The 16,393-nt window shown below is 40.9% G+C and overlaps 1 protein-coding gene across 4 annotated transcripts in view; it reads right to left on the bottom strand.

Moving 5' to 3' along the window:
* The window catches only part of EDC4 (enhancer of mRNA decapping 4), a 1,195,251-nt gene that overhangs the window by 925,859 nt on the left and 252,999 nt on the right, over positions 1-16,393 (bottom strand). For all 4 annotated transcript variants that reach the window (XM_033940763.1, XM_033940759.1, XM_033940760.1 and 1 more), the window contains exon 6: positions 2,263-2,413. In XM_033940763.1, the coding sequence (XP_033796654.1) occupies positions 2,263-2,413 (151 nt within the window). The remainder of the gene's footprint in view (positions 1-2,262; positions 2,414-16,393) is intronic.

The raw sequence follows: 16,393 nt of genomic DNA, 5'->3' as shown, positions 1-16,393 counted from the left end.
CAAACATCGGCGAATAATGTAATTTTACCTCGAAGCCCCTCAGCCAAGTCTCTTACAAAGATGTTAAATAGGATCGGGCCCAAGACCGAGCCCTGCGGCACTCTGCTGATCACCTCCGTCGTATCGGAGAGTACCCTGTATAGTGCCCCTCTATCTATACCGTGTAATCCCTTTCTCCTTCAAGAAGTCATCCAGGCCCTTTTTGAAACCCATTATTGTACTCTGTCCTATCACCTCTCCTGGAAGCGCATTCCAGGTGTCCACCACCCTCTGAGTGAAGAAGTACTGCCTAGCATTTGTCTTGAATCTGTCTCCTTTCAGTTTTTCTGAATGCTCTCTTGTTTTTGATGTCCCCACTAGCCTGAAGAATCTGTCCCTCTCCACCTTCTCTATATCTTTCATGATTTTATAGGTCTCTATCATGTCCCCTCTAAGTCTCCGCTTTTCCAGGGTAAAGAGCCCCACCTTCTCCAGCCTTTCGGTATATGCAAGGTTTTCCATGCCCTTAATCATTTTTGTTGCTCTTCTCTGGACCCTCTCGAGCATCACCATATCCCCTTCTTAAGGTGCGGCGACCAGTATTGGACGCAGTACTCCAGATGCAGGCACACCATTGCTCTATACAGCGGCAGGATAACTTCCTTCATTCTGGTAGTGATACCTTTTCTGATAATGCCCAACATTCTGTTCGCCTTTTTTGAGGCCGCTGCACATTGTGCCGCTGGCTTCATCGTTGTATCCACCAATACCCCCAAGTCTTATTCAAGTTTGCCTTCCCCCAATACCCTCCCTCCCATCGTATAGCTGTACATCGAGTTCCCTTTCCCTATGTGCAAGACTTTACATTTCTCTACATTGAAGCTCATCTGCCATCTTTTTGCCCACTCACCCAGCTTGTTCAGGTCACTTTGTAGATTTTTGCATTTCTCAACAGTTCTGACCCTACTGGAGAGTTTTGTGTCGTCCGCAAATTTTATAACTTCACACTTCGTCCCTGTTTCCATACCATTTGTCTGAGTCTTACTCCCTTTATAGAGGTTAATAGCTTCCTGCTGCCGCTGGACGCAGGGGAAAGTTTGTTCCAATCCACATCAGGCATATTGAAGTCTCCTAACAATACTGTGTCTCCACGCAAAGTGATATTCTCAATGTCTTTGACTAATTCTATATCCATGTCCTCCTGTTGTCTTGGAGGTCTGTATACTACACCAAGATACAGGCATTTATCCTTCCCCCTAGCCAAATTCACCCAGAGGGATTCCCCGGTGTACTTGACATCTGCGATTTTGGGGAAGTGGTCATGGGGCTTGATAAGTTTGTCTAGGCAGGGGGTTACATCTCGGATCCTGGCAGACAGCAAACCTCTCTTGATTGCATATCTTGAATCTATGTACTGCACCGCTACTGGAAATGTCCAGTCTTATAAATTGTAATCCGCTTAGAACCGCAAGGCACAAGCAGAATATAAATCACTAATGTAATGTAGTGTAATGTAATATCTGGTCTGCAAATTGGTCCCTCGGTGCCACTCAGCAGGGAATCCCCAATGACTACCACTCTGCGCTTCTTTGGGGGGAGCTGATCTGTTGTCTCCGGAACCGGAATAGTCTGGTGGACAACTTCCTGTACCTCATTGGCAGGTTCCTCCTGTAACAGCTGGAATCTGTTCCTTAAGGTGATTAGTGGGGTCGATGTTAAACTGCCCTGTGAATGACAGAAAGAGACAGAAGAAGAGGAAGACGGTCTTCTATGTTTGCCGGTGGAGGAAGTTACCAGCTGCCAGGAGTCAGAGTCAATGATGATGCCTAGAACTTTGCTTGAGAACTCAAGCTGCAGTATGGCGCCAAAGGGCAGTGTGAAGAGGGTGGGGCAGCTGTTCTAATTTTGGACCGAGCCAAAGAAGTATTGTTTTGGACTTGTTCAGTTTCATTTGAACTGAGAGGGACCAGGATTGGAGTTTCGTTATGCAGGCTGTTATGTTCTCAGAGAGATTGGTAAGGTTCGAGTCTGTCTCGAGAAGGACAAGGATGTCGTCAGTATATGTATAGATTGTTTTAAGGGAAGATAGATGGAAGAGAACCACTTAGTTCAGTCAGTTATGGTGGTATATAAAATATAAATAAATCAAAATAATAACAGAATACTTTTGGAAATTATTTCCTTTGTTTCATCAAGTGACCATTTGCACTAACCACCGCCCACAAGCTTCATAGAAGTGAGGTAACATGTTATGAGCTAATCAGGAATCAAAGGTCTCCTCACCCGGTCCTCATGTAGCAAGGCCAATGTTTGACTCCCCTCCTCACTGGTATTTTCCTCATTCTCATCCGAGATGAAGGGACACCATACGATTCTGCGGAAATTGTTCAGCGGTGTGCCATCAGGTCTCTTTATGTAAATAAGAATCTCTTCTCTGATCATGAGTCAAGGAAACCCCACAGAACTTGTTTGCATTATTGTTCACATCATATAAAATATTGTTCACTTTGTTTTAACCAAATTTAAATAAAATAGCAGCTAAAACCCCAAAGATCCAACTAATCTGCCCAATTATTTTATTAGTACAATGCTACAGATATCAAATTGATTGTTTGCTTCTTTATTTAAAAGTGAATTATCTTCCTCAGAATATATTCTTGCCTTTGCTGTTAGTAATGAGAAAAATGCTCTCTCTTAGTTTAAGAAAATAATAGGTAATATTTCTAAACAACTTTGACCATATTTAAAGATGTGACACAGCAAGTTCCTGTATACTGTAGAGGAGTATGCATACAATAACAAAATCTAACTAGCATAGCAAATTTTTCAGGATCTATGAACTTTATAAACCTTTAAAGAAGCTTCTTTAATTTCATGCCTCATAATAAAAAAGACTTAGAGCTGATTTAATTAAATGTAGTATACCTGATCAAGATGCATTTGTTCATTTTATAATTTTTCTTAAAATGTTTTTTAAGTTTGGCACTAAAAATAAGGTGTAACCTTCAACTTCAACTCTTACTGATATTAGGCTTTAAATATGTTGTTCTGGATCTAAAGTACTAGTAAATATAACTATTAGTTACCAGTACTTTAGATCCAGCAGAGAGAGAGAAAATAAGTATAAAATGATAAACTTACCACTATCATAATGGGGGGGGGGGGGTTATTTTAAAGCTGGAGTCAGAGTCTGTACATTTTTACCAGCTACAACTTGACATCCTTGCTAGCATACATCATAAGGTCCCCTTCTCATTCACCTATCAGAACTTGGGAGAAAACTTTAAAGGAAGGTGATATGGCATGTGGACTGATTTATTGAGTGTACATAGAGACTACCAGTTATAGATGAGACATCTTCACATAGACAAGCAGGATGAATCAAGTTCACACATGTGGAGATTCCCAAGTCAATGACCATCTTAAAGTCTCCCTCTTTTCCTAAGGAAATTGTAACAGCATATTTGAAATAACATCTTAAAGCTGATGTTCCAGTTAAACAACTGCATTCAGCTCAATTAGAGTTATTGGAAAGATCATGGGAGTAAAGATTAAGTGACATAATAACATAGTAGATGACGGCAGATAAAGACCTGAATGGTCCATCCAGTCTGCCCAACCTGATTCAATTTAAATTTTTTTTTCTTCTTAGCTATTTATGGGCAAGAATCTAAAGCTCTGCCCGGTACTGTGCTTGGGTTCCAACTGCTGAAGTCTCCGTCAAAGCTCACTCCAGCACATCTACACCCTCCCCGCCATTGACACCCTTCCCAGCCCATCCTCAACCAAAGGCCATATACAGACACATACCGTGCAAGTCTGCCCAGTACTGGCTTTAGTTCTTCAATATTTACTATTATTTTCTGATTCTAGATCCTCTGTGTTCATCCCACGCTTCTTTGAACTCTGTCACTGTTTTCCTCTCCACCACGTCTCTCAGGAGCACATTGTAGGCATCTGTCACCCTCTCTGTAAAGAATTTCCTTATACTGCTCTTAAATCTACTACCCCTCAACCTCAAATTTATGTCCTCTGGTTAAGCCAGTTTCCTTTCTCTGGAAAAGATTTTTGTTCTACGTTAATACCTTTCAAGTATTTGAACATCTGAATCATATCTTCCCTGTCCCTCCTTTCCTCTAGGGTATATACATTCTGGGCTTCCAGTCTCTCCTCATACGTCTTCTGGTGCAAATCTCCTATCATTTTCGTCGCCCTCCTCTGGAACACTTCAAATCTTTTTTTATTTAAGATTTTTATTGAATTTTACAAGTTATACAAAAAGAAAAAATACCAACAACTGCAAATCGCAGATCCATTACTCAATACAACATACAAAATTATACAAGATCCCCAGCAAGAAATTTAAAAAAAAACAACCCAAAAATGCAATATAAACTCATCAAGCATACATACTCAAAGTCTTCGAACTAGCCCGCTAAAGAGCGAGCTGTACAATGAGATCGTTCCCTCCCCACCCTACCCCACCGATGAACTTCTAGGAAATCACCATCCCTCTCCCCTCCTAAAGTTCCATACAGCAAGGAGACCATATTCAGTCCATTTGCAAAGATGCCAATTTATCAGAAATGAATGTCCAGGTTTCCACTGAGTAAACATAATAACCTCTGTGACGAGCTATCCTCTCTTACATGTACCCCAATTGTTGTAATCTTGAACACCAGGCCTCCCGACTAGGTGACCCAGTGGTCTTCCAAGCTCTGGCAATTAGACATTTAGCAGCTGCTAAACCCCAGCGCAATATCTTAGTTTGCCACTTAGAATATTTAGCATTATAGAGCCCCAGTAAACAGCCCACGGATGTAATCCCCACCCGTACTCCCAACAAGCCAGACAATTCCCCTACTACCATTCTCCAAAATGTCTGCAGTACGGGCAATCCCACCAAATATGTAAAAATGTGCTCAAACCATGCTGACAATGCCAGCACCTATCTGAAGCTGTAGGGTACATGATATGTAATCGCACAGGTGTGTAATACCATCAGGTAAGAACTTTATATGCATTTTCCTGTACTAAAGCACATGTAGATGCCTTACCCACTTCATCACAAATAGCCCTCCATTCCCTAGAAGTGAAAATCCTACCCAAATCTCTCTCCCATTGAGATTGAAATTTAAAGTCGGGAAGAACACTCCCCTTCCAGTATTAATACAAAATTGAAATAGATCGTGGCACTGTCTGTAGAGTAATCCACAGTTTTTACCTATGTTCCCCTCCCTAAAGGCGATGACCTATCCCAATCTTTTGATCTCATAAAATGTCGCACTTGTAAGTAGGCCAAATAATCGCCCACTGGAATCCCAAATTTAATCTGTAGAGCCTTGAAGGACATAATATCAACTGAATTAAAAAAAAATAATTTAATAATAATTTATTTTCGTATATACCGCCCAACCAGTAGTTCTGGGCAGTTCACAATAGGAGAATACTGAGACATTTCAGCACATGGTACAGTTTCATAGAACACACTATCCACCTACAATCTAAAATTATAGAATAAAAGTAATACAATTGTTAAAAACATTCAAGTACATTGTTAAAAATTATTACAAAATTAAAACATACTATGACAATAAAAATAGAAACAAGACCTCATTTAAATATATCTAAATTAATATTCTTATTTGTCAAATAAATAGGTCTTTAATGATTTCCTAAATGTGAAGTAAGAATTAGATTGAACAGTTATCCGACTTAGCCAGGAGCTCATCTTCCCAGCTTCATACTCCAAAATCCTGTCTAAAAAGGTCTTAAAACGACAGGCCTTTGGAGTAGGGAAGATGAACTTTCCAGAATTTCTAGTTCCTTTAGTTGAATAAGAAAGTTTCAGATAGGGGGACAAATATGAGGGAGATAATCCAAAAAGCACCTTATAACAAATGCATCCAAACTTAAAAAGCACTCTGGCCCCAAAAGGCAACCAATGCAACTTGGTATAAAAAGGGCTAACATGATCATACTTTTTAAGATTAAAAATCAGGCGAACTGCAGCATTTTGCACCAACCAAAGTCTTAATATAATACAGAATATAATATATTACAGAATATAATACAGAAGTTTAGATTCTGACCAGCCAGTAGAAATGATGGGGATAATTGTATTATGCAGAATATAAGGGTGGGCCCCATAACCAATATGTATTAGATACACTTTTAGTTAAGACGTTAAAAGACACTATTATATGAAAGATGTAGCTGAGTAACACGCAGAGTACATATTTTTCCTTCATAGAACAAAATATTTTGGTTTAATGTTTGGAACAAGATGTTGGAGCCACAGCAATGGGTCCCTGAAAATGAGCTAGAGATCACACTAACATATATCTGTTTGTGAAGACATATTTTTCTTCCAGTAGTTGTTTAGATGATTTAGAGAAGTGGTCTCAAACTCAAACCCTTTGCAGGGCCACATTTTGGATTTGTAGGTACTTGGGAGGGCCTCAGAAAAAAATAGTTCATGTCTTATTAAAGAAATGACAATTTTGCATTCAGGTAAAACTCTTTATAGTTTATAAATCTTTCCTTTTGGCTAAGTCTTAATAACAATATTGTAATTTATAGCTAAAGAGACATATGATTAAGAAACTGTTTTATTTTACTTTTGTGATTATTTTACTTTTGTGATTATGAGAAACATACTGAGGGCCTCAAAACATTACCTGGCAGGCCGCATGAGATAGAATTAAGATCTGAGGAATATATGGAAGATTTGAGGGGGGCATGTACAATATGTAGCCTGTCCACATAATTATTTCAGCCAAACAGATACATTTTTAATTCCTTAGAACTCTCTCTATACCGTAAATCTGGTAGCCCTTCTCTGAAATGCCTCCAACCTTACAATGTCCATACAAAGCATGGGTTTGAAGAACTAAACAGAATATAATAATAATAGTTTATATACCGCAGGACCGTGAAGTTCTATGCGGTTTACAATGATTACAGAAAAATGTTACAAATTGAATAGAATTGACATAGTTAATATCTATTGTTTAACGGTTCTAGAGGGCTGGTATTGAGAGAGAGATTATGCGAATCAGTTTCCTATGTACTTTAAGAACAGGTATGTTTTCATTTGTCTCCTAAATTCCCTATATGTATTGGCAAGCGTAAGTAGTTGTTTCAGATCGTTGCCCCATAATGCTGCTTGATAGGAGAGAAGGTGTTGGTGATGAATTTTGAATTTACATCCTCTAACCGGTGGGGAAACAATATTCAAGTTTGAGCTTCTTTTATGTCTATTGGTTGAAAAAATCATGGTTGAAAAAATCTCTAAAAGATCTCAGGCCCATGCTCTCCCAACGCGCAAAAACTAAATTTCTACCTCCTGCTGGAAATTGAGGCTCCCCCCCAGAGGAAGGCCAAATAAGATACCATCACACCCCCATTGAATTCTCTCCTGACCTGATCCCAAATCCTAATAAGATGCAATAGGAAAGGGTTAGTCGTCAACTGGTGCCTGTGCCAGTCATCCAAGGAAGACCACAAAATACAGCGAAGTGACATCATTCCTCCCAAGTGCTGTTTCAATTGTACCCCCATTTCTGGGTTCCCAATCCCCAATCCAGCACCATTCGCAGTTGGGCAACACGAAAGTACCAGGATAAATTACATACCCCTCTCCCCCCTTATCACCCCACAACACCCCCTGTGAAATGTGCGGTGGTCTTCGCTGCCAAACAAAACTTCAAATCAGGCCGTGCAGTTTCCAAATAGTAGTAGCCGGCACCTGTACTGGTAATGTTTGAAAAAGAAACAACAATCGAGGTAAAACGTTCATTTTCACCACCGCAATTCTCCCCCACCAGGAGAGCCAAAGTCCATGCCATCTCTGAAGGTCCATTCGCACTTTACAAATTATGGGACTATAATTAACATCATACAGACTAGTTAGATCACTCGGGATATGAATCCCCAAATACCGCAATGTCCGGCTAGCCCACCTAAAGGGAAACCTCTCTCAGAGATAGCTAGTATCCATCGTCGCCAACGTAAGATTTAAAAGCTCTGTTTTAGCTAGATTGATTTTAAACCCAGATAACTTTCCATAATCCTCGAAAATTGATAACAATAGCGGAATAGAAGAACGAGGTTCAGTAATATATAGTAAGATATCATCTGCGAAAAACGCTATACGATGATCATATCCTGCAAATCGAATACCTTGAAGCTTTGCATGCTGTCTGATGTAGTGGGCCAACGGTTCTATTGATAAAGCAAATAGTAATGGGGAAAGAAGACACCCCTGCCAGGTCCCCCTCTCAATGGAAAAGAAATCGGTATAACCATTTATCCAGATACAAGCTCACGGAGACCGATAGAAGGCCTGAACCCAACCACAGAAAGACCCCCTAAACCCATATATACTCCATAACTTCCCATAAAAATTTCCATGAAACTCGGTCAAACGCTTTCTCCGCATCTACCGCCATCAGCACCGCCAGCTCTCTATTCTGCTGGATCTGCCACATCAAATGCAAAGTATGTCTAATATTGTCGCCAACTCATCTACCATGAATAAAACCGGCCTGATCTTGATGAATTAAACCGGGAAGCACTTTCCCCAATCGAAAAGCCAAAACTTTCGCAATGAGTTTAGCATCAACATTCAATAAAGATATCGGTCTATAGGACTCACAGCTCAACGGGTCTCGACCCGGTTTCAGCAACAAAGAAATGCCAGCCTCCCCCATAGTTCCAGTAACGCCTGACCCTCCCTGACACCATTTGCCATTCTAACCAAAAGAGGGCCCCAAGAGGTCTCCAAATTGCTTATAAAATTTGGCAGTATAACCATCAAGGCCAGGAGATTTGCCCAGCTTTGCCAATTTGATAGCTCCCAATATCTAATTGAGGGATATAGGCTCTTCAAGAAAACCTCTATCGTTCAGTGTCAGAGAGGGCAGTGGTACATTCCTAAGGAAACCATGTATCACCTCCGAATTTCCCAGTCCCTCACGACCATATAGTTCCCGGTAATACTGCACAAATGTTTTACCAATAGCAATATCTGTAAACTGCGACTCTCCTTTAGCATCCTGTACTCGTATAATAACCATTTTAGCTTGCTTAATCCTGATATAGCGAGCCAAAAATGCACTAGCTTTAATAATAATAATAACTTTATTTTTCTATACCGCCACAATCTTGCGACTTCTAGGCGGTTTACAGTGAAGAGAGCTGGGCAATCAGCGAATTACAGAGTACAAATAGAGAAGATGTCGCTGAACAGTCAGTGATTACAGAGTACAATTAGTGAAAATACAATATCAACATGTTGCAGTGAGGCGGGCTGGACAGACAGCGAATTCCAGAATACAGTTGGTGAAGATGTCACTGAACAGTACGTGGAAATAGAGTACAATTAGTGAGAATACAAGGTATCGACATATTGTTAATAAGTTTTACAAGTGGTATCTGACTAGGAGATAAATCTATCGAACAGTGCTGTCTTAATTTCTTTCCGAAATGCGCCATAGGTCGACCCGGCTCTGCTGATGTAATTGCCCAGCCAGATCTGCTGTTTGCTAGCTTGGAACTTAAAGGTTCTATCCAGAAAGGTCCTGTATTTGCAATCAGTGATCTTTGGAGAGGTAAAAATATAGCGATTTCTGGTTGTCCTTGTGGGGATGTGCAGCTCGAAATGTGGTAGGAGATAGGTAGGGGCCATTCCCCATACCATTTTAAAGCAAAAGCATGAGAATTTGAATATTATTCGTGCCTCCATTGGCAACCAGTGTAGCAGTTTGTAGTAAGGACTAATGTGTTCGCTTTTTTTCAGTCTGAATATTAGGCGGACAGCTGTGTTTTGCACTATTCTTAATTTTTTCAGTTTTTTTTAGGTACACCCACGTAAATGATGTTGCAGTAGTCCAGGGTGGATAGAATCAATGACTGCACCAGTAGTCTGAAAGACAGAGGGTCGAAATATTTTTTGATGGTTTTCAATTTCCACAGTGCAAAGAAGCACTTTTTTACCATCATGTTAGTGTGTTCGGCCATAGTCAAGTGGGTGTCTAAAGTGACTCCTAATATTTTTATAGTTTTTGATATTGGGTGATCGTGACCGTTTAGGTGTATTGATGTTATAGTGATTTTATCCTTTGGGCTAGCCAAGAACATTTTTGTCTTTTCAGTGTTTAATTTCAATTTAAAGTTGATAGTCCATTGTTCAATTTCAGTCATGATATGGGAAATGTGTTTTAAAATTTCATTGGTCGTGTTATTCAGGGGAATTAAAATAGAGATATCATCAGCGTATATGTAGTATTTTAGGTTTAGCTTTTGCAATAGGTGTCCTAGAGAAGAAATGTAAATGTTAAATAAGGTGGGTGATAGTGGGGAGCCTTGCTGTACTCCCAAAGGGTTTTTCCAAGAGTTGGGAGTATTTCCCATCGCAGATCACTTGATATGATCTTTTGGTTAAAAACCCTGAAATCAGTTCCAAACTCTTCTCGTGAGCCCCATTGCGTCTAGGCAATGTAGCATTATTTCATGATCCACTAGGTCAAATGCACTGCTAAAATCTAGTTGTAATATCAGAGCACTGGTACCTCTACTAAAGAGTCCGTATAGGTGGTTGAGGATTAACCGCTAAGACTGTCTCTGTGCTGAAACCTTTTCTGAAACCTGATTGGTGTTCGTTTAGGAGGTTAAATTTATCTAGGTGATTCACTAGTTCCAGGTTGACCATTCCTTCCAGTAGCTTGGTGAATAGGGGGATACTCGCTATGGGTTTGTAATTGGACTTCAGTGCGATTGAGTTATTTTGGTCTTTAGGGATGGGTGTGATCAGGATGTGTCCTATTTCCTCATGGTATGTCCCACTGATGAGAGTGGTAGTTATCCAGTTAAATAAGTCTTTTTTGAACTCAGGTACTGCAACTTTCATGATCTTAGATGAGCATTCGTCTAGCAAGCAGTTTGATTTGGAGTATTTGTTAAATAAAGCGAGGAATTGATGCCAATTAGGGGGCTCAAAATGATCCCAGAGCATGTCCACTCTGGGTAACCTTTCCTGCGGCCTGAATTGGAATTCGAAATCAGGTGTGGGTATAGGTATTGTTGCTCTTAAGTCTAAAATTTTTTTTGTTGAAGAAGCTGGCAAGGGTGTCGACTGATGGTATGTGTTCGTTATTCTTTTTCAGAATCTGTGTTGTGTCTGTTAGCCTGTTTACTAGTTTGAACAGTTCTCTGCTATTTAATTTAGAAGTTCCTATTTTTTGTGCGTAGTGTTTAGAACGTTTCTCTTTTATCCGGGTTTTGTATTTTTTCATTTTTTGTTTCCATTTATTTTTATCTTCCTCTTTGTCTGTTTTGAGCCATGTTCTTTCTAGTTTTCTGAGTTCCTGTTTAAGAACTAGTAGTTCAGCATCAAACCACTCTTTCAATACCCTCTCTTTCCTTACGTATGTTTATATAGGTGCTATTTGGTTTAACACTTCTTTGCTGAACTCTCCCCATTTAGTGGGGAAGTCCTGTTCTTCCTCAATTTTGGGATATAGTTCGTAATGTGCCCAGAATTCGGTTGGATTTATAATGCCTCTGCTGGTGACTGTTTTTTTCTTTATGTTTTTGCTTATGTGTTTTGCAAATGATTGTTTCTTTTGCCAGCGTAAATCAAAATTGCAGATAAAATGATCGGACCATATGCATTTCTCCCATGTTCCTGTACAATATTGTATTTTTGGTTCTGGGATGTCTTTGTGGGAAAAAGTGACTATATCTAATTGGTGTCCCTTTTCATGTGTTTCTTCCGTATCTGGTATTGTAAAACCGAGGGTAGTTAGAAACGTGTCAATTTCAATCACCTCTGGTTTTTCCACTTGTTCTAGGTGTATGTTTATGTCGCCCAACAACAGAATATACGGTCCTCTTATGATGTTTGCCGTGAGGAATTCGAAGAATTCTTCTTTGGCTCTTGTACATTTTTTTTGGGGGGGGAATAAAATAGTGTTACAACTAATGGTTCTTCCAGTTCAGTATTAGTGATCTTACAAGTTAGGATTTCCAATTCTTCTGTAGTTTTAAAATCTATCCTGTTTTAAGGGAAGAATTCTTTTAAGATTATTGCTAGACCGCCCCCTTTTTTCCAACTTCTAGGTAGTGGAATGATTTTGTAACCCTGTGGTAACATTTCTTTCATTATAACGTTAGTAACCGAGATCATCCATGTTTCAGTTAGAAATATGAGGTCTGGGTTCTTTTGTTCAATCCAATCATGTATCACCTGTGCCTTATTTCTCACGGAACGGGCGTTTAGATAGTATCCCTTGAACTTCTCATGGTGTGTTGAGGTAGGGATTTCAGTGTATACTAACTTTTTTAAAATTCTATTCTTGGTCTTGTTTCTGTGTGATTTGGAAGGTTTATGAGTAGTGTTTGCCATGGGGATTAGTAGCAGTCCTAGTTCGGAGCAGTCGTATAAGAATTGAGGGAAACCCATTGGTTTGTTCATCTTGGTTGGCCTATACCAAGAGAGGTGAATTGTTATTGGTTCAGAGGACCTTCCATCGTTATACCAGCTTCTATAACAGATTAAGTAGACTATGCCCAGTATTATTTGTAGTTTGTTTACAGCTGCCATTTTGGCTGAGTTCGTAGATGCCTAAGTGATACGGTAGGAAGTGGTCTTCAGGTTAGTCAGGTATTTAGTGTACTAACCCCTAGTAGGAATTTTATATTAGTCGGAATTTTTATGTTGGGACAGTTATGCTGTTATATTGACGTTGTTATATTGATGTTGATGCTTATGTGAATTCCGTATGGGTTTGAAATTCTAATCTAGTACATTGAAATTCTAAACTAGTATATTTTGTCAGCTGTTAGTAGTAGTTCTTATTAGTCAGACTTTTAGAGAGCAAACTGATGTAATTCCGAGTGGGTTTGAAATTCTAATCTAGTATATTGAATTTCTAATTAAATCTATTATGTTCATATACATGAATTTTAAGTTGTTCTCTTGCATATTCATAATCCACTAATTGAAATTGTCTGAGCTCTAACCAGACCTGCTGCAATTTTCCCAAAATCCTAGAATCTTGCGTGCGCTTATGTTCCAGCTCCAAAGAAAGCACTTGTTCCCACAATTGTAAAGATTCACGACTGTGTCTCTGCTTGATCCTACCTCCCCATTTGATAAGTACCCCTCTCACCACAGACATCAGAGCATCCCACAATACCCCATCAGTCACCGCCCCATTATCATTGAGGGTCATATAATCTCTAATCTCCTTCTGAATCTCATCCAACACCTCTGGAATAGCCAGTAGTGATTCATTAAGCCTCCAGTATCGGACACCTCCACTCTGCAAGACTCCCACACTCTGCACCATGACAGGGGCATGATCAGACACCTAAATCGCCCCAATGTCCGCCTCCTTGATAGTATCCCATAAATTTCTATGAACTCAAACTCCATCTATACAGGTAAATGTTTGCTGAGCATGTGAATAGAAAGAATAATTACGCTGCATGCCATGACACAAGTGCCAACAGTCAACCATGCCTAGTGTCTGCATGAAAGTTTGAAAAGCTCGAATTGAAGGTTTATGTGTCCCTCTGCCCCCTTTAGAATGATCCAGTTGAGCATCAGAAATAACATTAAAATCCCCACCTATATATAGACCCCATAAGGTAAACCTTGCAGGCATTCCTGAAGCCGGGGAAAAAATGATCCTGATCGCTGTTAGGTCCATAAATATTCACTATGGTCACCACTTTCCCCTGAAGAAGATCCTCAAGTACTATACAACGACCCTGGGAATCCTGATAAATATGGTCAATAGTGAGCTCCAACCCTTTCCTCACCACTATAGCAAGACCTCCTTCCTCTTTAGTGAAGCTTCTTCCTGATGCATCCAAATCTGATCAAAATAAGATCGTAATAAGGCTGCATCACGAGGTCTCAAGTAGGTCTCCTGGAGCAATCCAATATCCCACTTCATCCTTCTTAATTCCCGAAATACCACACTTCTCTTACACATTCACATTCCAAGAACCCACCTGCAGTACAGGAGTCTCCACTGCCCAATTCCCACCTTGCTGTGCTTGAAGCCTAGGAGCATCCCTACCCATCTCCCTTGCCCGCCCCCTCACCCCTTGTGAACTGATCCCTCTCTAGCAGGATCAGTCAGAGTAAAAATGATGTCAGTCCCAGAAGGCATCGCACCCCGCTACTCCCCTTGTCATCACCAAAATAAAGTCAGGATAGTGCAATAACATCCCCCACAGCAAAATTTCCATAAATACCACCCCAAGCATTGCCCTACCCACTATCCATCCCATTTTCCATTTATCAATATCCCACTACCCAGCACAAGTTAACCCCCTGGTTCACAAATAGATCAATACTTCAGCACACTCCCCCCAGCACCCAACTCAACACTCAAACCACTCCAGCCACTTTAGAGCTAAAAGTCATAACCAAACTATCCCCACAGATCTTACGAACTAGAGACTCAACAGAAGTCAGTATCCCATTAGGAAGCTTTCTTCAAGTGCCAGTTTTGGTAGACTTCTTTCCCCCTCAGGTAATCAGCTGCCATGGGGTCAGTTTGGCCACCCCACCCGAAGAAGGACCAGTAGAATCTTGGGTCGGCAATCCTCCACATCCTAAGTCTTTAAGCGCTAGTCACACATCCGCCACTTCTTCCACTTTCCTGGACCTCCCATTCACTGTTATCCAAAGTCCAAAGGGAAACAGCCAGTGATAACGATGCCCTTCACGGCGGAGCACCTGTGTAACATCGCGGAAAGCTCTCCATTTTTGCAGCGTAACCAATGCCAGGTCTTGATATATTCCAACTGCAACACCACTCCATTCAAACCGCTGATGACACCGTGCTGCTTGCAGGATGTGTTCCTTGAGCAAATAGTCCCCAAAACAAGCGATATTATCTCGGGGTCCATTAGATCTGGTCGGGCCAATGCTTCTATACACTCTCAGCAAGATGATACCGGAGGGTGCCACCGGATTCTCTTCCCCCAAAAGCTTACTGCAAAGGTCTTGAACTACCTGTTTACAGTCTTTATAATGATCCAAGTCAGGAATTCCTTTAAATCTCAGACTGCACCATCTCGATCTATTCTCTAAATCTTCCAATTGATTTTGCACCTCAAGCAGACTAGACGCTGTTTTCTCGTTCACCGCCAGTTTCTTCCACCGTGGTTGCCAATCGGGACATGTGCTCCTCCGATGCTGCAACCTGGCCTCCAAGCTCCCCTACCTCCGTCCGCAGTTCGGCCAGTGCAATCTTCACATCATCATGCATCCCCACTATTTTGGCTTTCAAATCTGCAAACCAATGTTCCATTTTAGATTAGAACTCCAACATCTCTGACCACGATGTTGCATTGCTGGAAGCTGAAGGCACGGACCCCGACCTCATCGCCATCTTGTTCCCAATCGATGGGGAGCTGGGAGAGCCTACACTGCTTTTATCGCTTGCACCACTTGCAACTTTTACTTTATCCAGGCGTTTGCGGGTCACCATCCACTGGGCAGCACCAACAGAACTCAAAAGATAGCAAAATCGCTCCTGGGAAGCAAATCTATCGCATAATTACTCAAGCCCAGAGAGAGCTCGAGATTTAAGCCGCCATCTCTCAGTCTGACGTCACTTCTTCCCACTTCAAATCTTATGTCCTTCGCCAGATACGGTCTCCAAAATTGAACACAATACTCCAAGTGGGGCCTCATCAACGACTTGTACAGGGGCATCAACACGTTCTTCCGTCTACTGGCTAGGCCTCTCTTTATACAGCCTAGCATCCTTCTGGCAACAGCCACCGCCTTTTCGCACTGGTTTTTCGCCTTTAGATCTTTGGACACTATCATCCCAAGGTCCCTCTCCCCATCTGTGCATATCAGCCTCTCATCTCCCAGCATATATGGTTCCTTCTGATTATTAATTCTCAAATGCATTACTTTGCATTGAATTTTAGTTGCTAGATATTAGACCATTCCTCTAACTTTAGCAGATCCTTTTTCATGTTTCCCATGCCCTCTTCGGTGTCTGTTACAAATCTTGGTACCTTCAGCAATGTCACTCACAAACATATTGAACAGGATCGGCCCCAGCACCGAACCCTGAGAGACTCCACTACTCACCTTTCCTTACTCCGAGCGATTTCCATTAACCACCCTTTGGTGTCTGTCCGACAATCAGTTTCTAATCCAGTTCACCACTTTGGGTTCTAACTTCAGCTCTTCAAGTTTGTTCAAGAGCCTCCTGTGAGGAACCATATCAAAGGCTTTGCTGAAATCTAAGTAAATTACATCTAGCATATGTCCTCAATCCAGTTCTCTTGTCACCAAATCAAAAAATTCAAACAGGTTCATTTGGCACAATTTTGTAAAGCCATGTTGCCTTGGATCCTGTAACTCATTAGA

The sequence above is a fragment of the Geotrypetes seraphini genome, chromosome 4 (assembly GCF_902459505.1).
Source record: "Geotrypetes seraphini chromosome 4, aGeoSer1.1, whole genome shotgun sequence".
NCBI classification, from domain to species: Eukaryota; Metazoa; Chordata; class Amphibia; order Gymnophiona; family Dermophiidae; genus Geotrypetes; species Geotrypetes seraphini.
This window is presented reverse-complemented; position numbering and strand designations above follow the sequence as displayed.